The 27,777-nt window shown below is 46.4% G+C and overlaps 12 protein-coding genes across 12 annotated transcripts; 7 read left to right on the forward strand and 5 right to left on the reverse strand.

Moving 5' to 3' along the window:
- Positions 1-692: 692 nt before the first annotated feature.
- On the forward strand, positions 693-1,887 carry TREMEDRAFT_62442 (uncharacterized protein; the record flags this gene model as incomplete). The annotated part of the gene is made up of 4 exons (XM_007004655.1): positions 693-869; positions 1,006-1,082; positions 1,140-1,260; positions 1,588-1,887. The coding sequence occupies 4 exons, from the start codon at positions 693-695 to the stop codon at positions 1,885-1,887; spliced, it is 675 nt and encodes a 224-aa protein (XP_007004717.1).
- Positions 1,888-2,699: 812 nt separating this feature from the next.
- Positions 2,700-3,388, forward strand: TREMEDRAFT_62443 (uncharacterized protein; the record flags this gene model as incomplete). The annotated part of the gene is made up of 4 exons (XM_007004656.1): positions 2,700-2,879; positions 2,938-3,014; positions 3,109-3,211; positions 3,305-3,388. The coding sequence occupies 4 exons, from the start codon at positions 2,700-2,702 to the stop codon at positions 3,386-3,388; spliced, it is 444 nt and encodes a 147-aa protein (XP_007004718.1).
- Positions 3,389-4,405: 1,017 nt separating this feature from the next.
- TREMEDRAFT_62444 (uncharacterized protein) lies at positions 4,406-5,159 on the forward strand (the record flags this gene model as incomplete). The annotated part of the gene is made up of 5 exons (XM_007004657.1): positions 4,406-4,585; positions 4,678-4,754; positions 4,843-4,948; positions 5,056-5,114; positions 5,150-5,159. The coding sequence occupies 5 exons, from the start codon at positions 4,406-4,408 to the stop codon at positions 5,157-5,159; spliced, it is 432 nt and encodes a 143-aa protein (XP_007004719.1).
- A 355-nt stretch (positions 5,160-5,514) lies between these two features.
- TREMEDRAFT_62445 (uncharacterized protein) lies at positions 5,515-6,232 on the reverse strand (the record flags this gene model as incomplete). The annotated part of the gene is made up of 4 exons (XM_007004658.1): positions 5,515-5,628; positions 5,699-5,807; positions 5,857-5,933; positions 6,053-6,232. The coding sequence occupies 4 exons, from the start codon at positions 6,230-6,232 to the stop codon at positions 5,515-5,517; spliced, it is 480 nt and encodes a 159-aa protein (XP_007004720.1).
- Positions 6,233-6,342: 110 nt separating this feature from the next.
- TREMEDRAFT_62446 (uncharacterized protein) lies at positions 6,343-9,068 on the reverse strand (the record flags this gene model as incomplete). The annotated part of the gene is made up of 9 exons (XM_007004659.1): positions 6,343-6,440; positions 6,587-6,629; positions 7,305-7,410; positions 7,461-7,537; positions 7,584-7,818; positions 8,163-8,269; positions 8,515-8,638; positions 8,688-8,764; positions 8,895-9,068. 9 exons carry the CDS (start codon positions 9,066-9,068, stop codon positions 6,343-6,345), a joined length of 1,041 nt encoding a protein of 346 aa, XP_007004721.1.
- Positions 9,069-9,713: 645 nt separating this feature from the next.
- Positions 9,714-10,592, forward strand: TREMEDRAFT_62447 (uncharacterized protein; the record flags this gene model as incomplete). Its single annotated transcript, XM_007004660.1, has 4 exons — positions 9,714-9,884; positions 9,990-10,066; positions 10,122-10,227; positions 10,359-10,592. 4 exons carry the CDS (start codon positions 9,714-9,716, stop codon positions 10,590-10,592), a joined length of 588 nt encoding a protein of 195 aa, XP_007004722.1.
- A 591-nt stretch (positions 10,593-11,183) lies between these two features.
- On the forward strand, positions 11,184-12,780 carry TREMEDRAFT_62448 (uncharacterized protein; the record flags this gene model as incomplete). The annotated part of the gene is made up of 7 exons (XM_007004661.1): positions 11,184-11,198; positions 11,223-11,299; positions 11,344-11,449; positions 11,879-12,043; positions 12,154-12,233; positions 12,303-12,408; positions 12,574-12,780. 7 exons carry the CDS (start codon positions 11,184-11,186, stop codon positions 12,778-12,780), a joined length of 756 nt encoding a protein of 251 aa, XP_007004723.1.
- Positions 12,781-13,337: 557 nt separating this feature from the next.
- TREMEDRAFT_62449 (uncharacterized protein) lies at positions 13,338-14,316 on the forward strand (the record flags this gene model as incomplete). The annotated part of the gene is made up of 4 exons (XM_007004662.1): positions 13,338-13,493; positions 13,751-13,830; positions 14,077-14,176; positions 14,248-14,316. 4 exons carry the CDS (start codon positions 13,338-13,340, stop codon positions 14,314-14,316), a joined length of 405 nt encoding a protein of 134 aa, XP_007004724.1.
- Positions 14,317-14,669: 353 nt separating this feature from the next.
- TREMEDRAFT_73910 (uncharacterized protein) lies at positions 14,670-19,230 on the reverse strand (the record flags this gene model as incomplete). Its single annotated transcript, XM_007004793.1, has 8 exons — positions 18,960-19,230; positions 18,155-18,470; positions 17,140-17,917; positions 16,759-17,089; positions 16,022-16,624; positions 15,533-15,837; positions 15,300-15,440; positions 14,670-15,147 (listed from the first exon to the last, which is right to left on the reverse strand). Exons 1-8 carry the CDS (start codon positions 19,173-19,175, stop codon positions 14,670-14,672), a joined length of 3,168 nt encoding a protein of 1,055 aa, XP_007004855.1. The 5' UTR covers positions 19,176-19,230.
- Positions 19,231-19,660: 430 nt separating this feature from the next.
- TREMEDRAFT_73911 (uncharacterized protein) lies at positions 19,661-22,085 on the reverse strand (the record flags this gene model as incomplete). The annotated part of the gene is made up of 7 exons (XM_007004794.1): positions 19,661-19,959; positions 20,008-20,139; positions 20,289-20,383; positions 20,440-20,576; positions 20,682-20,864; positions 20,999-21,191; positions 21,366-22,085. 7 exons carry the CDS (start codon positions 22,083-22,085, stop codon positions 19,908-19,910), a joined length of 1,512 nt encoding a protein of 503 aa, XP_007004856.1. The 3' UTR covers positions 19,661-19,907.
- An 848-nt stretch (positions 22,086-22,933) lies between these two features.
- Positions 22,934-24,648, forward strand: TREMEDRAFT_68769 (uncharacterized protein; the record flags this gene model as incomplete). The annotated part of the gene is made up of 5 exons (XM_007004736.1): positions 22,934-23,262; positions 23,442-23,523; positions 23,722-23,842; positions 24,222-24,346; positions 24,535-24,648. The coding sequence occupies 5 exons, from the start codon at positions 22,934-22,936 to the stop codon at positions 24,646-24,648; spliced, it is 771 nt and encodes a 256-aa protein (XP_007004798.1).
- Positions 24,649-24,747: 99 nt separating this feature from the next.
- Positions 24,748-27,734, reverse strand: TREMEDRAFT_68770 (uncharacterized protein; the record flags this gene model as incomplete). Its single annotated transcript, XM_007004737.1, has 12 exons — positions 24,748-24,781; positions 25,061-25,290; positions 25,438-25,513; positions 25,559-25,689; positions 25,821-26,021; positions 26,066-26,120; positions 26,162-26,253; positions 26,357-26,615; positions 26,716-26,812; positions 26,880-27,070; positions 27,296-27,441; positions 27,681-27,734. 12 exons carry the CDS (start codon positions 27,732-27,734, stop codon positions 24,748-24,750), a joined length of 1,566 nt encoding a protein of 521 aa, XP_007004799.1.
- Positions 27,735-27,777: the final 43 nt, after the last annotated feature.

Consider the following 27,777-nt stretch of genomic DNA (forward strand, 5'->3'; position numbering starts at 1 on the left):
ACGCTTGCATCTGATTATGTTCGCTCTGACGGTCGTTTCCGGGCATTAGGAGATGCGGCCCCACTTTGCTGGGTCTGGATCATTCATGCCATAAAACACACGTTCAAGTTTCTGCATCCGAGTCCTCCATGGTCCCAGGTGCTCATGATGGGAGCAAGTCCACTGCTCCTGAGTTTGATATCTACTTATTACGGGCTATGGGTCACCTTACGGTACCTAGATCCTGATGTCAAGGCCGGATTTCACTATAGCACCAAAATTGTCCTTTCTCCTTTCAAATACCTTGGTATAAAAGAACCTGTAGCCGCTTACTTGTTTAAGTGAATAGTAATCACTCTCAGGTGTCTGGGGTGACACAGGTCTCATTCCTGCGTATGTGAAGGGCAGGGCGACATTGATGTGGCAGTGTGGCACACAGATTTTCAGGTGCCACATCTGCTCGGCTTATCAAAAAATCAGTGGCGCACGGATCTGACGACTGCCTGATGATCAGTCCCTTCGGCCCTCAACCGCCTCGTCATCGCCACATTTCAGTGCGGGTAACTTGATGGAGTATCAAGAAAGATTGAATTTGAAATTTTGGTAGCATGTGCTTCTTTGAGCTACAATCAATGAGTGACATTCATTTTTGCTTCTTTTCTTCCATACCACCGAAAAACGTCAACAAAATATTCATCTCAGTCGACTCAAACATGTTCTCTCGTTGGTTTTGGTCAGCGCTCAGTCTACTGAGCGGTCTCCTCACCATTGTTGAAGCCTATCCAGGAACGATATATGACATCTCAGTTCCCGCGTCGGGTCGACAAGGCTGGTCTATCACGATCGATACGCAATGGGAGGAGTTGTGGCAGCCTTCTGAGACCTTCGGGGTGAGCATTTCCCTCTTTTCACCTTTACTCTCCTTTTGGTGAATTTGACAGTGTGTGACACATACGTGTTATACCCTCATTTGACGAATGAGAGTCGTTGTAAGAGCCTTCCAAATTGATGTGAACTTACTTGTAGATCATCTATGCGTTCAAGAACGAAAGCCTGAGCTGCAAGGACTGCTTAGGAAAAGTATTTGCGTACACTAATCTTGAGTGAGTTGAAACCGAAAATCCATTCTTGACAGGATCCCTTGTCGCTGAAATGTGAAGTCATCCCGGAGCATCTTTTCAACTGCACAGGCAGATCACCATTCAGCTACCCCGGACAATCCCCCCTGGCCAATACGAACTCGAGTTTGCAATCACGTCAGTGAATGCGATAGAGGACGGAGTGAGTCACTCTTTTCACCCCCGTGGCCCTTAGATCTGGGACTTCCTGATTGATCTTTGTCTCCGGAATGTTGCAAACCTATCAAACTCCCCTCTGGTGAAGCACGCGATTCCCTCGTCGATCACAGAACTGTGCAACTTGCTAACAAGAAGGACATCAGTGTTCCAAGTCTCCAAAGACGCTCGACATCGTTTGACTTGCTACCTTACGTCAATCCCGGGGGTCCTATCATGTTTCCTTCCTCCACAACACGTGTAACGGTGCCATCTTCCTAGGGGGAGAGTCCTGATCATAGGTGCCTGTGGGGTGTAGATCAACTGTTTTCAGGTGGAAAAATCGTTACAAGCAGTGGTCGAATATGAATATCAAATGTGTACTTCCTTTTGTAGTATCTTTCATTGCGATGAACGGATTCCGTCAGACATTCAAATACCTGATTGCTCTCAAGGTGGAGGTGATTGTGTAGATACAAATATCTACCCTCATGGACAAGATGTCACTATCATGCCCCGGACACCAAATGAACTTGAATTGGGGAGGAATCCGGTACTAGAAGCTGTCCCGCAGGTAACATCGGGTGACCTCGTGAACACGCAATATCTCGGAGAAGTCATGCGGACAAAGTGATCAAATTTCGCTTATCAGGGCATTATTCACTCCTTTGCACCATCAGAGGATTTACGTAGCACATTGGCAACACTGGAAATCTGTCACGTTGAAATGTGTCTGCCGCTTTTGCTGGCTGAAATTTCATGACAATCTGTCCCGTCCCTCGGGGGATCTGTACTTGTAAAGAGGTGAGTTAGATCGATAACAGACTATCTCAAATACACACACTTCATCTCCTGCACATGTGCACGCTGGAGCGCAAGAGCAGAGACCCCTTCTGTTGGGTAGCTGGTCGAAAATTGAAGGGATTATGACTACATACCTGTACTCCTTTAATCCTGAAATTGGCGCCAATACCGGCTACAAGCCGTGACGTGCTCCCAAATCTGGGTGGATAGGAATTAGATTCCCTGAGCACTCGGTTGATGGTCTGATGATCGACCTTCCAGCTTCCCACGATACGTATGTTACGGTAACGTACTTGATATTGTTGCAAATTCGTACAAGCTAGATCGTGGAGGATCGACAAACTCTCAACATGCCTCGTCCAATCTCTCACTTTAGCCTATTCTTGCTGATCTCTGAGATGCTCCTGTGAAAAAAATCCCGAGGCTTACGTACTCGTCGCTGGGGGAGAGGGATCGGGTCATGAATGGCGCCATTCCGTCCCATATGTTCACCTGAATCACAGAGATGTCCGGTTCTGTCTAACATCATAAAACCTCAAGGAATGGCGGCAGATATCTCATTCCTCACCCAAATTCCCCCTTACATTCCGCTTAGTGATCGAAACCATTAGCTGGCTCGGCTCCTGAAGAACTTTATCCAAAATGCTCTTCTTTTCTTTGACCTGGCTCTTTATTCCAGCTTTCTTGCTCACTTTGAAACCGGTACTGGCCGTTCCCGGTCTAGTCACTGGTTTTACGACGCCCGCCATTGCAGTAGAAGGCACACCGTTCACTGCCACGGTCTCATATCAGGGGAGTCCTGTTGCGGCCCACACCTTTGCAGTGAGTATCTTCAAATTGCAATATTAGCTTGACATGATGGCAAGAGGTGACATTCCAGATTGCATGGGTTATTACCGACCAGATTATCGCCCATGGCAAAGTAGTCGGTGATCTTATTGCTTATAGCGATCTACAGTGAGTCCCAGTTTTGAAATCACTTGACGCCTATTCTTTGGCCCGGCGCAAGAGTTCTGAGGGGTGTAGAAGTATGAATTCCACTAAGATATAGTGCTCTTGACAACTACCAACCCAAACAAGGTTTTGAACTCACCATCGAGCGTAATGTTCCCGCCGGTAAAACAGTCCTCGTTGCCGCCGTATTTTCTCAAGTTGTGAGTCCCGGCCTTCTGAGTGCTGCAGTCACTCTCCATATCATCATTGTTGTTGCTTCCGCAGGTGGAACAAGCCAACTTACTGAGTCACAGCTGAATGGTCCAATCCTAGTCGAGGAATTCTACCAAAACTTGACTGTTGTCAGGACAGGACCAATTAAGCCCTCGAGTGCTTAAAATCGCTCAGAATCGCAAATACCGCTGGTGGAGAGGGCGCGAGGAATGAATCAGGCCAGAAAATCGATATTCACAAACAGTTTCGGAGACTCTCAAATATCTACTTACTGTTCAAATTCACGCTTGTACGCAGGAAGAAAATGCACACATTTGACCCTCATATTTCTCTTGTTTGAGTTAACAAAATCATTTGTGGGCCAAATTTGGTTTGCAGTCATCCTGTATGGTTCTCAGACTGTACATGCCGAAAAATAGACCTTTCTAGATCAAATTACGTCCGAGAACCCTCTTCCCATTCATTTCACATTTCCGTAAAAATGAGGAATTTCATGCGCTTTCGATCATATGACCCGGCTCCACCAAGTCATGCCGAGTGATCGAGAAACGCCTGCTTCTCCTTATGATCCGTAAGCCACGACACCGGCGGCGCCGGGACAAGCTCGCTTCGAGACAGCTTGTATTGCGGACGTGATGAAATTGCAGAGCCGCAAGTAAGAAAGATCGGCGGCTTCGGTTGCGGCTTTCGCTCCGATAGCTACCTATATTTCGAATGTCCGCAACCTAACCGGCCATTGGTCAACACTGTTTCTGATCCGCACTCGATCATGCCTGGCGGATAGTGGATAGCCATTCCCGGTCCAATGAGCTTCTCAATTCTACAAATTTGTGACGTGAGCCAGGCAAGTTGCGCGACCGAGACTCGGATACCATGTGTGCACCCACTTGATGGTGGCTTGATATGGTCTCTCACCTAGGTGTTCCCTGGAGAGATCTGCCATTTACAAAATCCCATGGCCGGTCAAGCGTTCGTACCAGGCGGAGGGGCTATCGTCGTGCGGCGGTCGTGCGGCGCTTGTGTTGTCAATACATTGTTTCCCACATGAGATGGTTTGCTTGACTCTCGTGTATGAATAAACTATAAAGGACACAAAGCTGGGTCCCAAAAGATATTCCATTCCTCCTTCCAACTCACATTCAAGTACTCTCTACCTCATCAATCTAGCAAGAATTCATAACATGCGCTTCATCTCTCCAAGCTGCCTAGTTGCTGGTTTCCTTGGTACTCTCATCCGTTCCGTTCTTGCGGTTCCTGGTGTGGTTCAAGGTATCAACGTCCCGCCTCACACCATTGTGGGCCAAGACTTCGTTGCCCATGTCCTATTTCAACATGGTCCAGCAAATTCTCAGACGTCAGAGGTGAGTTCCCCAACTTATTCTTTCCTGTATGACCATAGAACACTGATACCGTTCCGTCCACACAATCGTAAAAGCCATCTGTTAACGTTTAGATAATCTGGGCAATAAGCAACGGCGGGACAACTTCAGGGATCCAGTTGGGAGATATCGTCGGCCGTACCTACTTCCAGTCAGTCTTCATTCTTTTCGTCCGGTTTGCCACAAGGAGACATACGCTTTAGAGCACCCCTTGTTGAGACACCTCGCTGAACATGTAGGGATGGAGGCTCGTTCCAGCATAGCCGTGAAGTCTTGCTCAAGGTACCTTATGGAGTCCCCACCGGGGCCTCACAGCTGGTAGCAGCCGTCTTCTACACTGACGGGGTGAGTTCCCTCTCTACCTGCTCTTCACGCCCACTCCGTCTTCTCCGGTCACACACATCATTCATCCCATTCTCACGTTTGTAGAACGAAGGATACTGATATGGTAGTACGACTATCCTCCAGTGGTTCATTTCGGTCAAGTGTATGACAATACAACTCTCACCACGTAAGCCTGTCTGCTGCCTGATGGCTGACCTCGAGTCGGGCTTAAGATCAGGAAGTTGATGGGACTGGTATATCAAGCTTGAGGAATGGCCCAGGAAGAGTGCACTGATATTATTTGACCTCAATACGTAGTGTATAAGATCCGCATGTAAAGACATTGATTCATCTTATCGGGCCGATGTCGCTTGTTCGTCTTCCGCGCGAATAGTGGCAAATCGCTTCGGTACTGCATAGCCAATTTCATAGCTTTCGTATGTGATGAACCTCATACTGTTCGACCAAGTATGATGATTCATCGGCAATAAAACTGTACTGACAAGAAAACTACTTTATGTACGATAGGATCTACGAAGGGAAGGTGTGGGAAAAGATTTGGCGAAGTAATTCCTCACCTCCGGCGTCTAATTGGTGCTGGGGGGTGTGGGCGTCGAAGCCACGGTGGAAGTGGCGCTCGTAATTGGACCGTCCACAATCAAAGGGTGAGTGTAATAGCGCATGTCGACTAACCCCTCGGGCTGACATTAGCATCAATTCTCAAATGATGCAGGGCAGCGGAAGTGGACGTAAACGGAGACGACAACTCACGAATTCATCATCTAGAACCGCGGCTGTGAGGGTGTAGTTTCCTCTCGGGGTATCAGAGGGAATCGGCAAGTCGAAGATGCGTGAAGCTACAAAGTCTCCTTGTATGGCGCTGCATATTGGTGATCACAAACAGGCGTCTTGAGATGCACAAAACTCACAATAGGTCGGTAAACGTGAGTCGCCGTCCCACGCATTGGGTGCATCCTTCGTCAGGGGATACCAGACCCCAGATAATCTGAACGTCAGCACCGAAAGCAGAAACCACTCACCTGCCAGGTTATATTCCTGAGGAATGCGATGACATCTCAGGTATGGGAAGGGAGTCAAAGGTGGAGGGGGGAAACAAAAACCTACCCCATAGTCATTCTGCTCCGTAAATCGAATCTGGGTGAAGTTGACCACAGTAGGTAAATTACTTCCAACGATGACGACACTGGGACCGTTGATAGATTCAACATTACCCATAACAGCACTCGCTATGTTGGCAAAGCCCAGAAGGATGGCACAGGCTGACAGGATAGAACGGACAGACATGGTCAATGTGGATGGGTGGATGAGTTGATACTGAAGATGTTGAAGTAGAAGGTGAGGAGGGAGAGAGAGATCTCGGTGAATTTATAAGTGCTCGAATCTCAATTTTAATCTTATCCCTGTGGATTCGACTTGTCCGTATGACCGCCGTCCCGAAGGGACCTTTGGAACCGTGCGTGATGAGGGGACTCGGGTAGCCTGGGCGCCGCACCTATGTACATCAGAAGCTTTCGCCCCGGCATGGAAGACAGGTGATCGAACGACTTCTTGTATGACAGAATTTGAAAGCATTCTTTCTTCTTCTTTCACCATATTCTTGAAGGGGTAAAATGTGGTTGAAGGAAGGGCTAAACTTACATGCGGTCTTACGGGCACAGGCACATATGTAATAATCTCCGGACTTTTATCTTCTCAAGCCCGGGATTCTTTCCGAGTAACGACTCGCACGGTTCTTGCCGTAAAAGATATAGATGATAAATACTTCGAGTCTTCAAATGCTACTCGATGGGGTGGTGTTAATGGTATGAAGGTTTCATCGCCTTCGGATGAGAGTTCAACCGAAATGGATTTGTTATACTACCTTTGAACCAAAACAAGATCATTGCATCGCCTTGTGAACCTACACACTGTTCCACGCTTCACCTATCCAACTTGCCCTGGTCACCTGAAACCATCCCATCTGGGATCTTGAGGCTCACCACTTTGATCTACTCCTGAAGTTTGCCATGAAGCACCGGATCAGTTCAGGTAGCTGCGGGCTTTGACGTGCTGGAGAGAGAAGAGGAAGTAGGGAAAGGCTCAAATGTAAGGGGCGGAATCGGGGTGAAGTGTTTAGTCGAGGAGGTAGAAGAGGTTGGGAAAGGTTCAACTGTGATGGGTGGTATGGGAGTGACTCGATGGGTCGAGGAGATATAGGTGGGAGGACCAACTCGACGAGAAATGAGGACGGTCTGATAGTAGAATCGCTGGTTGACATATCCCTCAGGCTGTTATCAGCCCAAAATCACTGATCAGGAGCGTTTATGAATGAGGAACGAAAAGGAACGGATGATTAAGTGGACGATTCAAAACTCACGAAACCATCCCCTGTCACGGCCCCGGTCAATGTGTAGTTTCCTCCCACATCTCCTGGAATCTGTAAGGTTATAGCACGCTGGGCTTCGTATGAGCCACTTATAGCACTAACCGTCAATCGCGGAATGTATGGGAGATGGCGGGAGACATGACTTACTAGAGATCTGTGAATCCCAAACGTATGCCAACACACTCGGTACAGCCGTAAGTCGGAGGAACCAATCCCCAGATGATCTAGCTATCAGTGTCGAATGACTGTTGAATGCAAGTTAAGACTGACTCCATAGTCGTTCTCGATCGAATACCGGATATTGGTGAAGTCAATCGTGACTGTGACGGTCGAACTGCTGCGATATTGACCGGTGACGTGAACCCAGTAACGATCCCGTCCACAGCGAGTGCGGACCTTGACAAGAAGGCAATTATCGAGAGGAAGAGTAGAGCGAATGTGAACATGTTTCTTTGAAATGACTGTAAGTGCAGAGTGCAGCGGGGGAAGAGAAGATCCCATCCGGCTATGATATAGTTGTACATCCCCAATTTTGTGGGTCATCAGATCAGTACGGCCTTCGGATCCCAGATCAATTCGGATCCGCACGTCTGTCCCTCTTGATGTCGGTCAGGGACGAGCTCGACCTTGACTACGATCACTGCACTCTTTGGGAAGTCAATCACTGACTAAGGATACCAAATCCAGAGGGACAGGAGTAAGAGTGATCTTCTAACTCGCCTGAGGGCATGAAAGATGTCAAAAGTCGCACTCCAGTTGGAATGGCATCATCCGTACAGCCCCGCACGGAATGGTGTGATCGGTGATCCCACTGATGCATACTGATGTACAGTATACTAAATTACACACCATGTCGTCCAATCTTCCCTGAACATACGAGCACTAGTACTCGTACTCCTCGACATCTTGAGCAAAAATCCTCGAATTTCAGGCGCTTGGAGCAACCGACAGGGATTCTGTCTGAGTTGGTGAGACAGGATGGAAAGAATGAGGGAAAGTAGGATGAATAGGTCCGATGGGTCCTATCGTACGTGCCACTTGTACTTTTTGGGTGTAGTAACCAATCTCGATGATACCGTCGTCCTGATGTCAGCCAACGCATTCGTAGATTGATCCTTTTTGCCACAATTTTCGAATGGACAGATAGAGCACAGATCAAACAGGAAATATTGATATGACCAGGATGAAAGTCACGACCCACCGTGACGGCCCTAGTAACAGCTGCTACAAGGGTGAAGTTCCCTCCGCCAAATAATGGTCCCCCAAAGGCTCCGAAGAACTCTAGACTGAATTCCAATTGTGGTTGATAAGCTCCTGTATTGGCGCTGTTCCGTCAGCTCTTTTCCGCATCTCTTCTCCTCATCGTGCACTCACTTCAAATCCGTAAACTGAAATGCCCTCCCAACACAGTCTGTACAATACTCATCTTCACTTCGGAGTCCCCAAACAATCTGTAGGATATAAGCACTTCTGGTACCTTCCAGATCTCTCCTGTCCCCCAGTACGGTTGAGTGCAGATGCCGTGCACGTGGCCGGTTCCACTCAAGAGGATGGTGCGAAGATGGAAAGTGTTGTACTCACACCGTAGTCAGTTTGAGGGGCAAAAGTTTCGTCGGTAAAATCGACCGTCACCTTGAAGGGAGTAGCGGCACGAAGATTTTTAGGAGCTTTAAAGCCGGTCACTACACCTGAGTAAGCAGAGACGTGGTACACGACGAAGGCCAAGGTGGTCAAGAGTTGGAAAAGAGATATCATAGCTGAGTCGAGTTGTGTGTGGTTTCGACCGAAGGTTTACAATGGATCAAGAAAGTGCTAGTCAAAGAGCGAGGGATTCTGGTTTCTCTTACCTCTTTTATGGACAGACATTATCACATGCTGATTTAACATGCAAGTTGCATCAGAGGTTTACGGACGTGCGGAATAAGGGTGAACCATGCGGTCCGAACTTTTAGTGAGGAATCCATCTTTGCCGGTGATCCGCATAATCAGATGGGACTTGATGCCATGGAGTCGCTCGTTCCTTGGCGACGAATGATGATCGTTGATCGATCTCAAGGTATGCGTTAAGTTATCCTATTTGTCTTGATGAGGATCATCTTGACGAATTTTCAATCCCTATCCGCTTTTTTCACATCTGGCAATGAGTTCAACTGACGAGAAGGGATTGATCCACCTTCTTCACGGGATCGCCCTCCCCACACTTCGTTTACGTTTGATTCTCATCTGCTAAGTCTGGGCAATGATCAACCCCCATGTCTCACCTCCATGAAGACTCACGATCAAGGGTACATCACCTTTCCCAACGGGACCGGAAGACTTTCAACGTTTTCATTCCACCAAACCAACTAGACTCTCTCACAAAGTCTTGGCTTCCAAGGACAGCTCTCAGTGATTTCTATCATGCGCCTAGTCCACTCGCTTTCCCTAGTTGTTGTCACTTTCATTTCACTTGTCTATGGTTTTCCGGGAAGAGTGTACAAGATCGACCTCCCGAGTAGGATACCGCAAGGTGGGACGTTCTCCGTCACTGTGTACTTCTCTGGGTATCCAGTCACTTTTGTGGATCTTGGGGTGAGTTTGTATTCTTAAACTCCCCTTAGTGCTCTCACTCAATCGTCATATCTACATTCACTTATAAAGAGGGGGACCGTCTGTCTTGAAGGAACTGACTGACAGATTGTCTGGGGATTGAGGGAGAAGGATATCGTTTGTGATAACTGCGTTGGAGAACAAATTGGGTATACAAATCTCGAGTACGTGCTTAAGTTTCGCAACAGTTAGAGAATATGAAGGTGTCTGACTCGTTAGTGTCCCGGGGTCAACATTCAAGGCCTCACGAACATTTGTAGTTAGCGTCCCGGATTATTACCAAGGAGATTATACGCTGGTGGCGCTGATACCCTTCATAGTCGGGGTGAGTGATTTTGTCGAGATTAGTACCTTCATCTGGTGCCTCCGAGGTTAGTTGTCACTGGGTACAGAGCTTGGCTCCGTTTGATCCAATTAGCCAGGTAATTGTGAGGAGATAAAGCTGATCTGGCGTAGATTGAAGGCGCAGGAAACTTCCAAACGTTCACTCAGAATTGCACGGTCTCAAGATTCCCACCCCACATCAAACCCCCTACAATTTCTTACGTTGGACAACCTACCGGTCCGATCACTTCTGGCACCCCTTTAACGGGTTCTGCCAGTCCTACAATCCCACCGGTTCGACAGACCGGTAGCCCCATTGTTTCTCTATCCCGGCATACCACCACTCAGGCCACACTTGATAAGTAAACGTAGGAAACGTCTTGGTTGTACCACAGATTCCACAACGCATACTCATCTGGATATGGTAAGAAGTAATTGGATGAGGGAGAAAGGTTTTGCATGTGACATGACCGGATGCATTGTATGAGATTGTCAACGGCTTTCTCGCGTGCTTGACATTGGACAATCATGTGGCGCAACGTTCGAAAGTCAGTCCTCCTCTAACCGAGCTTGAGGCTGATTTCTTGGCGAACCACCCATTTAGACCCGGCTTCCCTTGTGTATATCACTCATCTTCTCATACGCAACAAAAACTCACCTCTTGAAAGTCGGTAAGATGCTACCGCTTCAATATCTTCTGTTTCTCGTCAGCACATTAGGCTTTGTAGTCGGAAACGTTGGTAGAATATACTCTATCCAAGCTCCCTCAATCTTACATCCGGGTAAATCGTTTGAAGTGAAAGTCTTCTTCACCAAGTTTGATGATCACTTTCAGGAATTGGGTGTAAGTCAGTCTCTCCTTCCTTTCCTCGTTCATCACCGTCCTGATAACAATATCGAGTTGGAATAAAGGGGGGGGGGGGGGGGGGGGGAGGTGCAGAGGGGTAGAGGGGTTCAATGTACAGGCAAAAGGTGAGTCGCATTACTGATGACGAGTTACTTTTCGGCCTCAAGAACTCGAGTATAGTCTGTACAAGTTGTGTAGGAGAACCTATCGGGTATTTCAATCTCTAGTAAGTTTCATTTCAGGAAAAAAACGCTTGCACTTATACAACAGTCGCCCTGGTGAATCTTTCAAAGATATCAGAAAGTATTCATTGAGAGTCCCATCAGATGTTGAGGGAGACTATACATTAGTAGCTTCGTTCGCATCTGTCGAAGGGGTGAGTCCCTTTTTTCATGCCGATCACAAGCGTTACTAGTCACGTCAAAGATCTTATGTAGAGAGATAATATCGCTCATATTCAGGTGGAAGCTCAAACGTTGGTCCAGTACATAGAGCAGGATGTTCATATCATACGTTGAAATATGGACTGTCGTTTTGGAGAGACGTTCATGCAGATGCATATCCCATCGTTTTTTTTGCAGGTACCATCTTCAATATCGGCTCTAGACTCTGATGATGAGGACCCCTGGGCGCGAATGCCAAGTCGGTACGGTACCCTCCGATCAGGGTGGTGAATCAGTATACCGCCCATCTGTTTCATTCCTACGCCCCGAACCTGACATTCGACCGAGAGAATCCAGTTCGACCACAATAATCCATCTCGCCCTTCAACTTCACTTCTCCGACTACACACAATACCATGAAGAATCCTACATTTACTTTACCCGTCATTGTAGCCTTACTCACATATGTTACTGGGTACCCGGGAATCATCACACAAGTTGAACTTCCCGACGTTCTCGTCGCCGGGGATAAGATAGATATTACTATTCACTACGTTCCTGTTTCGGATAGTTATGAAGATCTCGGTGTGAGTGTTCTGATCATCCTATGTACCAAACCCCTCAAACTCCATACATTAGGAATAGCAGTGCGAGAAACAGGACAGGGGAGATGAAGGGATATCAGGTTGACAAATAGATTGTATGGGGTTTAAAACCTCAAGAATTGGATTGCGGACCATATTGTACTGGAGAAGTATTGGGTTACTCAGATCTATAGTGAGTTGAGGATCACCTTCTAGTTCAGAAGTCAAGTTCAGCAGATGGAAGTAAGAATCTAAAATGTAGTGGTCCGGACGATTCATTCCATCAAGACTATACGGTCAACGTACATCTTCCACGTTCTTTTCAAGGGGAATACACATTGATTTCTTCCATTTTCTATCGTGAAGGGGTGAGTTGTCTTCTCTTCCACATCTCATGAGTCTTCTTATCATGTTCTAATCATCTCCATGTCTCTTTCTTCCTTCATAGATTACTCTCCGTAGGTGATGTAGAGTATTTCCCACTTTACTTGGACAGGAAAAAGACCCGTTTCCCCGACTAGTGCTCATTTCAGTCCGATAGCACCACTGGATTCCGAGCTCTATACAAGAACGTGACTATCGTCCCACCACCTCCCCACCCCCATCCGGACAAGGCATCAGGGTATCGTCGTGCCCGAGGTATAGCAACTGTGGCTGGTATTGCGGAAACTCATAAGAGGGCGATAGCCATCATTCACAAAACGTCTGTGAAGAGTGGGGCAAAGGAGACTGGGGCGTGATGGTAGTTTTAATATTTTTCCGTATCAAAGGCGTTCTCGTACTCGCTGGTAGGGTATGTGCAATATATTGCCGTATGTGCCACATTGCCACATTGCCACATTGCATTTGCACAAGGTATGGGGGCTCCGCGTGTCGGCCCGAGCTTGGATCCCGTATGACGCAATACGCTTCCGCTTCTTCACCAATCCATTGGAAGGACCATATTCACCCGACCATCCATTCAGTCGTTTACTTAGTTGTACGGCAAGGTGGGTGTGGAGTAACTAACTTACTTTGGTAAGAACGGGATAGTGGTGCGGATCTACTTTACTGATGCAACATGCGGGCCTATGCAACGAAGGAAGGCCGAAGGAAGATGACGATTTCTAACTTTAGAAGCTTTTTGATGGTGGCGATGCCTGATGACTTCGTTACCTCGTCACCTCGTTTTTTTTCTTACTACTTACATAGGTACATATATATATTCATCAATCCATCTTCTTCCCCCTCTACACTCTCAACTTTCATCTTCTCACTTTACATCTCTCATACATAAATTAAGAATAGATAATCAATAATGCTCGTCTTAGCTCTTCTTACTTTACTCAGTTGTCTCAATCCTATTTTTGGTAAAATAGCTAGTATATCAGCTCCGAGCATCATACCGGCCGGAAAGAACTTTACTGTGGTTATACATACTACTAGTTATATTCAAAATTGGGATGATTTCGGTGTGAGTTATCAATCATTTAATCGTTTTTCTCTTCTTCTCCCTTATTCAAACCGCTTAAATCGCTCCATACATACACCTTCACTATTACCTTTCAAAGCTCCCTCTTCATAAAGCAAGATTATCAGAGCTCAGTACTTTCACATGTCACATGTAGTGGGTAAAAGTATTCGTACTGGTATAATCAATGTGTGTACGTGGGGAAGTGGTGCTTGGCGCTATATTACAATGAACGATATCAATCGCGGCTGACTCTCAAGATCATCTTCGGACTTAAATCTCCTAACCTCACTTCGGACCCCATTGCCGTAGGTGATGAAATTGGATATTCCAACTTGTAGTGAGTGCTTTTGGCTGTTTTGTCACCTACCTTATCGTCATGCCTCATGCTCTTATATCCATAACATCATCTCTCTTACCTATGTGTCAACTACAATCGAACAACCCTTGAGGGAGAGATCCTACCATTCGAGAGTTCAAATATGCTGGAAGATTTTGAGTAGGACACCCCCGTTGGGAAAGCAGAGGACCGCCTCAACAACCCACTTATGATCTTGAAGATGGTGACGACATGCTGACGAAAAAGTGGTGTGGAGAAACTCCCAAATGTCACCGTATCCGTTTCATGTCCTATCTGGGCCAGTGGGAAATACACTCTTGTCGGTGCTGTTCCATATCTAGTCGGGGTGAGTCAATCCATCCATTTCCCTTTATCCATCCGCCTCAAGGTAAAAACAACGCAATGGCTAATTGATAGGCTTCCGGTGAGACTGGTATCCAATACTTTAATCAATCAATTTCTGTGACACCCACACCAGCCAAATGAACCACGCTCCAGTCCCGAACTAGATGAAGAATGAAGGACATTGAAACCCCGTATAATCAATTCTCTACCCTATTGTAGCATAGATACATATGTATAATCCGAGAGGTGCATGTAATCAATAATTTCACATGAATACAATATCTAATCTTACATTCGTTTAGTCTAAATATAACTTTCCCATATTTGCATAACAAAGATCGCCCCTTTCAGAAATCCACCAAACCTTCCCTGTTCGTACCATACACTTTGCTGGTTGGCTCCTTCCTCCTCTGAACCCCGATTATATTTTGGATATATGGAGGGTGGTCTATCATGCGTCGGAAAGTTGCGGAAAGGTGAACACATTAAAGTGATTACTTCCCCTTCATTGCATCGAAGATCACCTCAAGCTGTGGATGTGTAATGTATGAAGCTTTTGTTTTCGTACCCGTATTTGACCGGTTTGACGTGGTGGGAGAAGGGTCTTTCGGTTCATTTGCCGCTTGATTCGATTTGCCTGATGCCAATAATTCTTCAACCACCGTAGTCCCAGAAACAGCGGCGAAATAAGGTGCGCAAGATATGTTGTTCGAAGCTATCGAAGCACTTCGACTACCGCTACCGCTACCACTGCCTTGGCCGGAACTACTGGTCGTTGAAAGACCTGGGGGAGGGGCGTTGGGAGAATCATTTTCTGATGCGGAAGTACGATGCGTGGGATTGAGAGAGTCGGGAGTGGAAATGAAGGGTGATGTACCGGTGTTACCACTAGGGAGACGCCAATAGCCACGTTTAACATTGAGAGCGTTGAGTATGCATACGCCGAGGTTTGCGTCACGATGTAGTTCAGGTCTACTCGTTAGTTGTGGTCTATAATTCGCTAGACAGTAGCATTCCACTCCAAGTTAAATTAGGTCATGTACTCCACTCAGCGCAGGAGAGAGAAACTCGAACATATAATAGACAGGAGAAATTTAGGATGAAGATTGTGGGACTAGACTTACGCTCCTGGTCGAGGATGCTCGGGATAATGAGCAGACAACTTTTCCAAAGTCGGATGAGTCGCCCTGTCCAAGAAATACTCGATAAGTTGAGAATGATGATGACCGATTTTGAATTTGAGGCCAAATTGTTGCAAAGCCATTCTGCCGATCAGCGTCCAGACCACTTTCACTCCATGTGTAAACGCAAAAAAGAAGTTCAATAGGAACACGGGATAGTGGGCGACAACACTCACCGAACCATTTCGATATCCATCCTATGACTATCCGCAGTTTGCGCATCACCAATGTTCAAGGCATATCTATAAAACAACAAGCTCGTTCTTGCCGCTGTGACCAAACACACGCTGGCTGACGAATGCATGATACTCGCCAAACTCTGTGAACCGTCGTTGGTCACGCCCGCCAATTGTTGAACGATCTGTACCAGTGCTTGAGTTGCAGCGATCATTCGGCGAGTAGAAGCGTCATTGGGGTCGGTGATATCGGCAAAAGGTTCGTGTAGACAGATAGATGCTGCGTGAGGAAGCATGTGTGCGGACTAGGTATCAGCGGATGTCTATCTACATTCCCGGAACAGCAGCTTGGGAAGAGGGATCTGAGGTTCTATGAATATCTACGCAGGAGGTAGGACTGCATTTCACAGGTGGCAGAGGGGATGAAGGGTGAGAAGAGGAGGGGAAGGGGAACGAAGAGTGAGTTGAAGAAGAAAGAGAATGACCAACAATCAAATCAATATCAAGTTTCTTCTTGTGATTCAACTTGCAAGGGTTCCTCAAAGCCTGAGGAAAACTCATTTGGAAACATGCAATAGCATTTGCCAATTCCCTAAATTCAGGTTTCTGTAACCCATCCAAATCGTCATCATCTCTGATTCTTCTGTTCTTCCACTTGCGCACAAAACGATTGACTCGGTTCAGGATGACAGCAGCTTTAAGGGTCAGAACAAATGGATCTGGGACAGGATGTTTAGTCCATATATCGAGACTTTCTATATCTTGAGGATTCGGCTCCATGTATTCTTGACCAGCTTCGAAATCTATCACAGAGACGGGTAATGGGACTGATAGTTCGTCGAGAGAGATAGAAGTCCCCCATCCAGAAGCGGAAGAAGCTATAGTATCGTGATAAAATGCCATCCAAATGGCCGCTCGACGTTCTTCTCTTTCTAATGCATCGCCAGGTGGAGGGAGCATGACTGATTTTAGGGATAATTCGGCTGAACGGACGTTCAGACCAAGAGGAAGGATCATACGTGCCACAAGACCACAGTACGCCCAACACTCTAACATACGAGTGTCGTCGATGAAGACTCTGCTGAGTATGATCTGGAAATGAGTTCTCTTCCCTCGTACTCGTAAAACCGGATTTCACATGAAAAGGCTGACATCCTATGTTCAAATGTTAGCAAGCATGAAGTGAGGAGGGCGAGCATGATGATAGGTGTTGAATCACAACTCACCATAGCCCGCACCACATCAAACAATCTGTTACCTGTGTTCAAACCATCTTGTACGGCCTCTTTGGCAAATGCAGCTTGTCGCATTTGAAAGCTCATACCAGCTCTCCCACCTCCCTTTTCAGTTCCGGCCATCCACGTACTATCCTGAACATAGCTGCTTCTCTCATATACGCTCGGGGTGCACCACGCGGCTGATGCGGCACATATCGCATGTATGAGTGCAGCATGAGGAAAATTACTGTGTGTCGGTGGGAGAGCTAGTCGAGCTAAGAACCTCGATCGATGTAGTAAACGAGAAACGTTAGGTGCTAATTCGAAAAAGGCTTCCACCCTGTTCATCAGTACTGAATTTGCATCCAATGAGATCATGAGAAGACATACAGATCATTGACAATATTTGGTTCAGGCAGATTAGGTGGCCAACCTGGCCAGAAGAGTTCCAAAAGGAGTTGTTGTTGCACGGCCTCATCTAAAGGTGGGAGATCATCCACATTCGTATTTATGCCCATTCCACTTTGTCCTTCAACAAAAGTGGCTTTCATACTTGCCGCAAAGATCGTTTCGACAGTCTCGACACCCCGCCACGGACCTTCTACACGAGTGGAAGGTTGAATATTGCCGTTCGCATCGGGTGGAGGTGGCCAATTCAAATTTTCACCAGAGTGTGGTTCGTTCGTATTATGAGCGGGTTGTCCGGACGAGCCAGACGCAACAGGACCAGATGGGACTGGTGAGAAAGTGAATATAGCATTAGGCGACAAGTCCGCACCGCTGGGAGAATTTCGGGTCCCCTGTCGAGACGTAGATGGAGGTGACATTGCGCCAGAAGCTCCATGTGTAGAATCACGATGTGATGGAAGTCTCGGAGAGTCTGAAGGAAAAAGAGGTGTAAATCCAGAATGCTCTTTCAAGCCGGTACTGTCGACAGGAGTATCGCCCCAAGTATGAGCGGCTCCCATCATTGTGTCGTTAGCTGCACCATGTCGTAGACCAGCAGGACCCATGGCTTGATGTACTTGAGCACTAGCGGCGGACGATAGCATTTCAAGAAAGGCAGTTGGGGAAGGTGCCGCCAGGTCGGGCATTGACGAGGCGCCCCACGCACGAGAACTATCGTTGGGTGAATGTTCTTTTGCTTTGACTTGTGCTTCGAGTTCGGCTGGCGGTCAGCATCGGCGCGGTAAAAAAATGAGCGAAGGTTGTGATACAACACAGAGAAAAGGACAAGAAGCGGGAATGGGAGAGACGGTCAGGGAGAAGACATCTGACCGGATGATAGGTCATGAAGGAGGCAAGAGTAGTATTGTTCAAGCAAGATTTGTTGTATAGAGGATGGATGTAGGGGTAAAATGACGGAATACATCGTGATTAGAAGAGGCAGTTGAGATAAACGTACCTATCCGCAACATCAAAGCCTCCCTCTCCAACTCCGTCCCATCTTTACTAACATCCCTTTCCCTACTCTCTCTTCCCCTCATAACCGGCCTCTTCTTCCTCTTCCTACCTTCAATATTCCCATCATCTTCATCTTCCGTCTCAGGCGAATGACTGGTACTTCCCACACGTTCGACCGAACCGGTTGAAGCTGGAGCGGCACTGGGTCCATCGTCATATTCGCAACATAAGACAGGGTTCGTTTTTGGGTTTGTACGTAGTAAATGTTTATATGATCTTACGCATGTCGAACAATTGGGTCTAGCCGCGTCGCATTTCTGTACATCAGCATTTCGTTCTCACCCCTCACATCTTCGTTCAAAATGATTTGAAAAAATCAAAACTTTGGAGACAATCCTACGCGCACGTTGTATGATGCGAGGATCTATTTGTTTGGATTGTCCAGAGTTTCTTTATGTATCTAGCATCCACAACTCATCACCCTTCGTCATGAAGATAATCCAAGGACACTCCGATAGCAACAATGATATCTCAGATGTCTGGGTGGTATGCAAAGGAGGGAAAGCAAAAGAAGAAACCTCCACACATACTTTCGCCACATGCGTAAGCGTCACCCAAAATCGGCACGACCCTCCAACGTGCTCAACAACGTCCAGTATCCTTTCAAAACCCATAGCAGATGCACGGAGACCATGTACATCCATCCAACTTAGAGTAAACCACACAGAATAAATCAAGACAACTCATCATCTTCTGATGATACCGTTTGAGCAGAAGGAACCGATGAGGAGGAAATGAAAACGTACCAATTTTCTTCGTCTACAATTTAAACAAGCCTGATTCCTTCTCAAAACCCCAGCTATATCAATCCTCTCACCCTCTACACGTCCAGATTGATTGGAAGTACCAGATGATAACATATTGGTAGATGTCTCCACGTAGATGATCCCCTGTGGGTTGGGTGGATGGGGGATATCGATTGGACCTAAGTTTTGAGTGTGTGGCACGGGTCCTTTTTTCATCCTTGATAGGCTTGCTCTTCTTGATCTAGTTCTATTTGATTCGAATGTATCGAATGGGATGAGGATGGGGGAGGGTGATCGGGAGAGGAGAAGATATATGAGGAGGGAGGTAAAACAAATGAAGGTATGTAGGGGGGAGGTGACTAGGTGGATAGGCGGAGGAGGAGTGAGAGGTTGGAGTCGAGTGGCGGCTGCAGAGCGAGAAGGGCGGGGTCGGCCATCTTAGACCGAGGGCGAAAGGGGAAAAAGGAAGTGTCAATTTTCCGTTTAGCGCGGAAAAGGGACGATTACTTCCGCTTTTGGGTTTATTCCATTGAGTCCAGTTGGCCAGTTGGCAGTCACTCGACATGCACCCTGCACCATTCCAGTGTCCGCACAGATCTTGCATATGGTATTGTGAAGGACTCAGACGTTCAAAGTATCAGAGTATCAATGTAGACCCCATCCAAACTCTAAAAGGACAACAAAGCACACACATGCAAATTACGCGGAAAAGACAATGTGCATACTTCTTACAGATGGAATATACCAACCTCAATCACCATTCACTAATCTTCTCGAAAATACGATCCGTGTGTAGGGTAGCAGATGGTTTTCAGGCTTATATACTCCCCCAGAAATTAGAAAATGTACCCAAAGTGCACAGTGGTGATATTGTCAAACCAAGAGGGCGGAAAAAGGAAGGGTAGGATGAAAAGAGATAAAAATTCTTTATATTCGTACATGTTGTAATTAAAAACTTTGAGCCATGGGGTTGTTAGGTGGGGATTGATGGTTTTGCAAACTGGTCATGAGCTCCTGAATTGCTCAGGATAACAAGAGACAAGCGTACGATTTTCGCTTCGATTTTGTCATTTCTTTCTTCAATGCCGCTCCGTCGAGAGGTTTGAGCAACTCGAAGGAACAAAGTAAATCTTCAGAGACAGACATGACCGCACCAAAATTGTCGAATTCGCCACAGTAGCTGAACATCAGTTTTTGATCAATGTCACATATCTCCATCCCTAGCTTGTTCGATTGACAAGACGCTGATGTTTCTGACTGATATATGAGGGCGATAGAGGACTGGCTGGGGAGATTGGGTTGGAGTGAGGAACAAAAGGGGACACCCACTTTGGCGCTGAAAACACCGTTACCAATGTTCGATCATTATAAAACTCGTATCCATCCTCTACAACCATATGTGCTCGACAGATCAGATCCATATCCTGTTCAAGTCAGCTCATCCTTGCCAGACTCAATCAAAGAAGACCCTGTCACTCACATGCGTCGCCAAAAAGGCGTTGATCACACTTTTACCGTAACAATACGACACCCCCCTTTCGTTATCTTCCCAATCCATAGTCGTATCCGATGGGTCGGACCATACAAGGTCATTCAAGAGACCGAAATCTGGGACATCTGAGAGTCAACACAGAGAGTTCAAGGTACTCATCCCCACATGGTGGTGGTTGAGTGCGAGGTGAGTGAGGGTGGGAATAAGTGAGAGGCAGAGATGAGACTCACCCGTTGGCCTCTGGATCCGCCGTATATCATCCATACTCTTCAAACTTGGACTCAACCCCCCATGCACGCAGAATATTTTGCTCGCTACTATAGACGCGATGGGTAATGTGTTGAAGACATCTATGAAGGTTTTCCATGTTTTGATGTTTGTGCGACGTTTGCATTCGTCATAAAATCCATACACTGAGAGTAAGCACTTGTCTTTGGAACGCGATGCCGACATCAGCTGCCCTACATAACAACGCACAACACTTGGAATGAGGAGTTGGGAGGGATGAAGCAGGAAGAGTGAGGGATGAAGGACATGAGTGACATACCCCTCGTAACGTTCGCACATTCATGATTCCCTCGCAGCAGAAAGAAGTTTTCCGGGTACTTGATCTTGTAACATAACAGCAAAAGGATGGTCTCGAGTGATTGCTTTCCTCTGTCGACATAATCACCTAGGAAAAGATAGTTTGCTTGAGGTGGGAATCCACACATTTCGAACATGCGGATAAGGTCTGCGTACTATTGTGTCAACGACCCGCGTCGTGATATCTTCTTTGTCTCAGTCCCCTCCTTCCGTCTCAGATCAGGGGTCAGCCGGGACGTTACATCATGAGACAGTCTATTATTCCGTCCACAACACCATCAACTGTGGAAAGTTTTAAGCAGGGATGGGGATAGGAAAACAAGACTCACCTGACCATGTACATCTCCAACGATTTTGACTGGTGGACTCAATTCGATCAAAGTCGGTTGACTAAGGAAAACCTCCCTAGCTGCCGCACATACATTTGCAATCTCCGCATTTTTCAACGGAGGGCTTTTAGTCACTTTGCCGCTATATCCAGCCTCTAACAACCTGCTTATCATATTATCAAGATCCATCGCTCCAATTCCCATCGCACTAGCTCCCGACATACTACCTCTACTAACAGTGGCGGAAAGGGCTACTCCTGGTGAAAGACTAGATTGACTGTCTCGTGACTGATGAACGAAGGGACTACCTACAGGCGGCGATGAAGGTCTTCCGGGGGTTGAATGGGGTGGTGGAGGTGAAGTGCTCAATAAGGAGCTACGAAGGGCTGGAGAAGTAGGAGCTGTGGACGGGGAAGGAGGTATCGCCAAACCGCTTTGAGAATCCAATACACTTTGAGGTCTTGACGAACTGATTGAAGAGATGGAACCATTTCTATCCGCAGCCGTTTTGGCTCTTCGAGTGTTCATCCGTGGTGTAGACAGACTACTGAAAGAGTTGACAGATGCGAGAGGTGTTCCATCGGCAAGGTTTGAAGAAGAGGATTGGGAGTTAGGGGGAGGGACAGAGATGGTAACGTTTGCTATGGAATCGGCAATGTCATTGGGAGAAAGCTCCTTTGATCGAGTTCGACCTATCTTCTTGGATGGCGAGTTACCCATATTGACAGATTGTTATGGGAGAGAGGTCTATGAAGATGGAGAAATCGTCAGGGTTAGATGACGACGAAAGCCTCCTAAAAGCCGGTGAGAGAGATTACTGGTTGATTGAGACGCGATGAGCTCTTGACCCCCGTGGCGTGGGTTTGGGTGCTTGGCGCGGCCGCGCGGTCAAAGATGTCTTCCACCGAGAGTTGCGGAGGGTTGGAAAGAGCGACGAAGGCAGTGTTATGTGAAGACGAGAAGACGAGGTAGCATGAGTGAGTAAGTTAGGGTTGATGGGGTCAGGAGAGGGTAAGGATGACGAGGTGGAAGGAGAGTAAGTAGTGGTGGGAGGGCTGGCGTACGGCGTACGGCGTCGAGCACAGGGATTAGGAGTTCGCGTCCCACGGGGCATTTATCGAATAGTAAAGAAAATACTCCCGTTTCTTATCACAGTTAGTAATAAGTTTACTTATCCATAAGAACATGCGTAGTAAGCTGTGTCATGCATGAATCTGTATTATCAACTCGCAGCGTATGAAATAGGAAAGTGACTGCGTGAGCATACTGCCCAGTGCTCACTCGAATTATATCAGCAAGAAAGTGCTTAAAGGGAAATGAAAGCCAGAATGAATATGGTTTGACCACAAAGGCCTGGAACATTAAGTAACCTTTTCAAATCACTGGATCACTGGCACACTGGATCACTGGCCTCATTGGGATCACTAACTTACTCAAACTCGGCGCTAACCCAAGTACCAAAACTCTTCTCTTTCACAGATCACAGACCACCTGTAAAGTACGAGTACTCAACATATATCCTTTTCTTTCCCTTATATCACGTCAGACGTTCCTTCCCAAACACCCACATGGCTCAATCAGCAACCTATTACAACCCTCCACCACCTCAATCAACCTCTTCACGTTTCTCATTACCCTCAACCACTTCACCTTCACCTTCCTCCACTTCATCACCTTCACCAAGAAGAGAAATTTCACGTGCTTCTCTCCCTCCATCAGGATTACAAAATGTCTTCACACCGATTCCTGGTCAAGGTAGAAATGTTGGGATATTAGATAGACCATTGAATAAGACAAGAGGAGGTGAAGTATCAAATTCAGCTTGGGCGTTTTTGTTCGCGGAGATTATATCGTATAGTCAAAGTAGGGTGGATAGTGTGACTGATTTAGAGAGAAGGTTAGTTTTACATGATCCAACAAGTCATTCATCATAGGTGATAAGCTTGATACACATACCCTATCCATAGCATTCTCAGTGTGACATTGAGGAATGAGGTGGAGGATGATGACATTGAGTATTGTGATGCTGATTGAAGGGGATCGTTGTATATCGTCAATGCTTGTGCTGACAAATAGGCTAGCTTCACTAGGATACGAAGCAGGTCAAAGGATATTATCTCTTTTATTACTTCGTAACACCCTTACGACTTCTTCAAAAGTGAGTTTCGTTTCCTTTATACTTTGTTCAAATCCCACAGTTTTTCCATTCTTTGTTGTCCGTCTTCCCCCTCAGGTGACACTCTCTTATTTATGAAGTCATATTTCTTATATATTAAATAACATCCCATCTCTGTTCCCGAGTTGTTGGGGTGGGGAAAAATCAGTAAAAGATCGTGAAGTCTTGACTCACAACTAGGATCCAAAAAGAGAACATAGATTAATCCCAATATTACAATTCGTACATACTCAAGTATACAAATATGTTTTTGGTAAACCTGCCGATGGTTTGGAAAGGTCTGTAGAAGGTGAAGATGAATGTGAGTTGACTATCACTCTATTTTTGTATCTCTTTTCTGGTTACTATCTCTTCATTTATTCACTAGACACTAGCTCTTTACTCATTCACTACATACTAGCTCTTTATTTTTTCACTCAACACTATCTCTTTATCTCTTCACTGGACGCTAGACAATATCACTTTATCATACTCTATAAACCTATAAATTCCCCAAATCTTGTCATTTCGTAAGGTCCTATCATATTATCAAACCCTACCCCTTTTCTAAAACCCGTAGAATTGTACAAGTCATATTACCATGTTCACCTCTACATACTACGTGTGGAGATAATTGGGGGAATTGAGGCAAATGTCATGTGGAAATATACACAATGATAGAAGGGTAACTAATCCTTCAGATATGTTGACTTGTAATTCACCACCTTTGACTCAACATATTTCCATACCGAGGGATATGGGTCAATTATCTTGTGAAGCTTTTACTGCTGGGTTAGTAGAAGGAGTATTGGATGGATTAGACGTTGTGAGTTTTCTATCAGCCTTCATCACTGCGTCATCTCCTCGTTCACTCATGGTCTTTCTTTTCATCACGAGCCAAGATGGTGTGTATACGAATAGCTGGGTGGTCATTCATGATTCTTCTTCTTTGCTTCCCGTGTGAACGTATGATCTTCCCTCCGAACGATAAGACAAGCTCATGACTGATTTCAGCCCGCTAGAGTAACTGCACATACCGTCCCGACAGACCAATATCCTCAACGAAGTGTCATACTCATTAAACTGGATCAAAAGGTGATGGACCGAGAAGAAATTTTGGCCAAATGACGAATGATGGGAAAATGAAGTTATGACAACATGATACATGCAACCATCTCAATATCTTACAACCTCTCATGGGCGTGTGGAAACGTATCAGCGACCGATTTACAACCTTACATCTTTGGGCATTTTCCTCATCCTAACATTAGCTCGCATCCTCTCACGCAGCAATTCCCGTCTAGTATACAAGCTGCGCTTCGCCAGCTGAAACTGACCCCTCGCTCTCGCTCTCCTCTCCGACATCCAGGGTAGTTCCTGTGCTCATGGTGTAGTCCTGCAATGTTCGTGTGCGGTTTGTATGTCCAAGAAATCAAGATCAAGGTGAGAGGCAGTGTGAGAAGGTAGTGTATTGCGCCTTGCAGAAGGGAGTTTGGACGGAACGGAGGACCCAACGGGTGAAAGTGAGACTTGAACTTACGCCTGCCTCACACCCAAATCACCAAGTACATCCTCTGCTCCCCCGAGAATAGCATCGAACTTCTGAGTTCTCTGGAACTGCTCGATAAACTTGCCCATGCCTGTTCGAGTGATGGCTCGACCACCGAAGATCTGTACGGCGTCGTCGCTTATCTCACCTGCGAATCTGGTTGATTGCATTTTAAGGAAAGCGATTTGACCGGCGAGATTACGAGATTGTTCCTTGTAACTCTGTCCGTGAGTCTGATGCGTTCACCCTCCTCTTCCCTGATTCCGGCCGAATTCTTAAGCGAAGGTGTCGCCCATCCCGGGCCGAGTAAGTTTGATAATAGGAGAAAGAGGAACTGGAGAGGGGTCGAATGAAAAGGATAAACTGACCATGTTACACATCTGATATGTAATCTGTTCCAACCACGCTTGTGTAGCTTCAACTTTCGCAATCATAGCTGCCAACCTGACACTCAGTCTTGATCTTTTCTGGGACGGAGGGAAAACTCACTTGTGTCGAATCACAGCTTGGGCAAGGAGAGGTTTACCAAATACAAATCTCTGTGCTCCCCATTTAAGACATTCTTCTACTATCGTACGAGACGATCGCGCAGATGCACAACACATGACCCATCGTTCGTGCTACAAGTTAACCATTTTCTCACTTGTTATGACAAGCCAATACTCCCGAATGAGACATCACCACCAGGATAATGGTCGAGGAGAGGGGTGTAATGGTGTTTAAAGATAAAGTGTGAGGAATTAGTACTCACGTTAAAGTTTGAAAGAATGACGAGCAAACCCCCATCTTCCGGTCCCAACATGTTTTCCGCAGGTACTTTGACATTATCAAAAGTGATATAGGCCGTCCCAGCCGTAGTGGAATAAGAAGTCTTGATTTGTTTGGTTTCCACACCTTCACCACGAGGGACGAGGAAGACAGTGAGACCACCTTCGGTCTTTGCTCCGACAGTCTGATTCTCAGTGCGATCCAGATAAATCATCAGAACATACTCACGAAATAATCAGAATGCATGCCGCCCGTGATCCACTTTTTGGTCCCATTGATTGTCCTGATAATCAAGACCAACACAGATTACAGAAGGTGACATACCAAGTTTTGCCATCTTCACTCTTGGTAGCTGTGGTGCGAAGACCGGCAACGTCTGAGCCGGCGAATGCTTCGGAAATAGCCAGAGAAATAACCTAAAACGTCAGTCATTCTCTGCTCTGGTACTTTCGTCTCAACAGGGATGACCAAGTACGATCATCCCGGAGGTAATGAAGAGAAATTAGGAAGCCTGTTCACCTTTTGCCCACTGAAAACCTCATCCAAGACTTTGGACCTCAATGGCTCTTTGGCAAAGTTCAAAACCGGAGGTAAACCAATGACCATTCCAGCGTTCAAGCCATCACCATAACCTCTGGCGTTGATTCTTGAGATTTCCTGGTTAAGGACGAGTTCATGGAAATAATCGAATTCCTCCCCTTTGACAGCCCCGCCGAATAGTTGATGACCATGGAGATGTTTTCCTGGTCCGAGTCGCATGCGATTCAGGTTATTCTCGCTGAGCATTAGTCATTGTCACTTCCTACGACCATATCATTCTCCAGGACACAAAGTCAGACTGCAAAGCCAGATACAAATAAAATGAAGAATGCACTCACGCCATGGCTTGCAACACCTCTTTGGATGCACGTTTACCCGACTCCTCGCAGGCCTGCGCATCGGGATACAATAGTTCATCCACAAAAATACGCATGGCTGATAATCAACGACTAATCTTTCGCAAGGCAATCGAAATTGGGGTGGACGTGAAGAAAAAAATCACCTTTTTGTAAAGCCCTATGGGATTCTTTGAAGTAAGGACTTTTGTACTCCGGCGTCAACCATGTCGGTTCACCATAAGGTACACGGGAGATATCTCCAGGTAGTGATGGTTTTATACGTGGTTTCTGTCCTTCGACAATACCGATTCTGAGTCTTTGATATTGTGGTTTTTGTAGGATTTCTGAGCGATGCCTATGATCAGTAATCATTCCATACTCCGTCTTTCATGAGCTGGGAGTGTACCGGTGTATGGCGATCACGATTAACATCTGTATTTGACAGTTGGGAGGGGAAATTTAATGAGTTTCTCGGCTAGCAAGATTTACAAATAACGAGGACAGATCTGATATCTCAGGAAAGATGTGCGAGAGGTAATTGGAATTCGAGGGGGGGGGGGGAGGACAATCAACAACTCACAATCCGTAAAACACAGTAGTAGCATCTTGTCCAGCTACTTCTGGATCGAGTAAAACTCCAATACCACCAGGATGCATAGCTCCAAATTTGCTAAGGTCGTAAACTATGGAATCGACGATAACCCATAGATCACCTTCTTTCGTGTGCTAAAGGTCAGTTTTGTCCTCTCAACTATATCTTTCCCTCTGATTCCCGAATCATCGCACGTCATCTCAGGTGGACGAAAGCGTCTCCTCACGATTTGATGTACGATGAGGTATAAGAGTGTAGATAATTGGCCAAGCAGGAGTTACATAGAGACAAGAAAGCATAGGAGGTCCAACTTTCCTCGACAACCCCAAGGACATGACCTAGATCAGAAGGGGAAAAGATGGATGATGCTCACTTTGGCCACTTCATCTTTAGGTATAGACCTGAGATTCTCGGTTTGTGCTGACATGATGTAACTTTGACTTGTGTAGCTCTAAACAGGGGTTAAAGTG

This window comes from Tremella mesenterica (genome assembly GCF_000271645.1).
Source record: "Tremella mesenterica DSM 1558 unplaced genomic scaffold TREMEscaffold_5, whole genome shotgun sequence".
Taxonomy (NCBI): domain Eukaryota; kingdom Fungi; phylum Basidiomycota; class Tremellomycetes; order Tremellales; family Tremellaceae; genus Tremella; species Tremella mesenterica.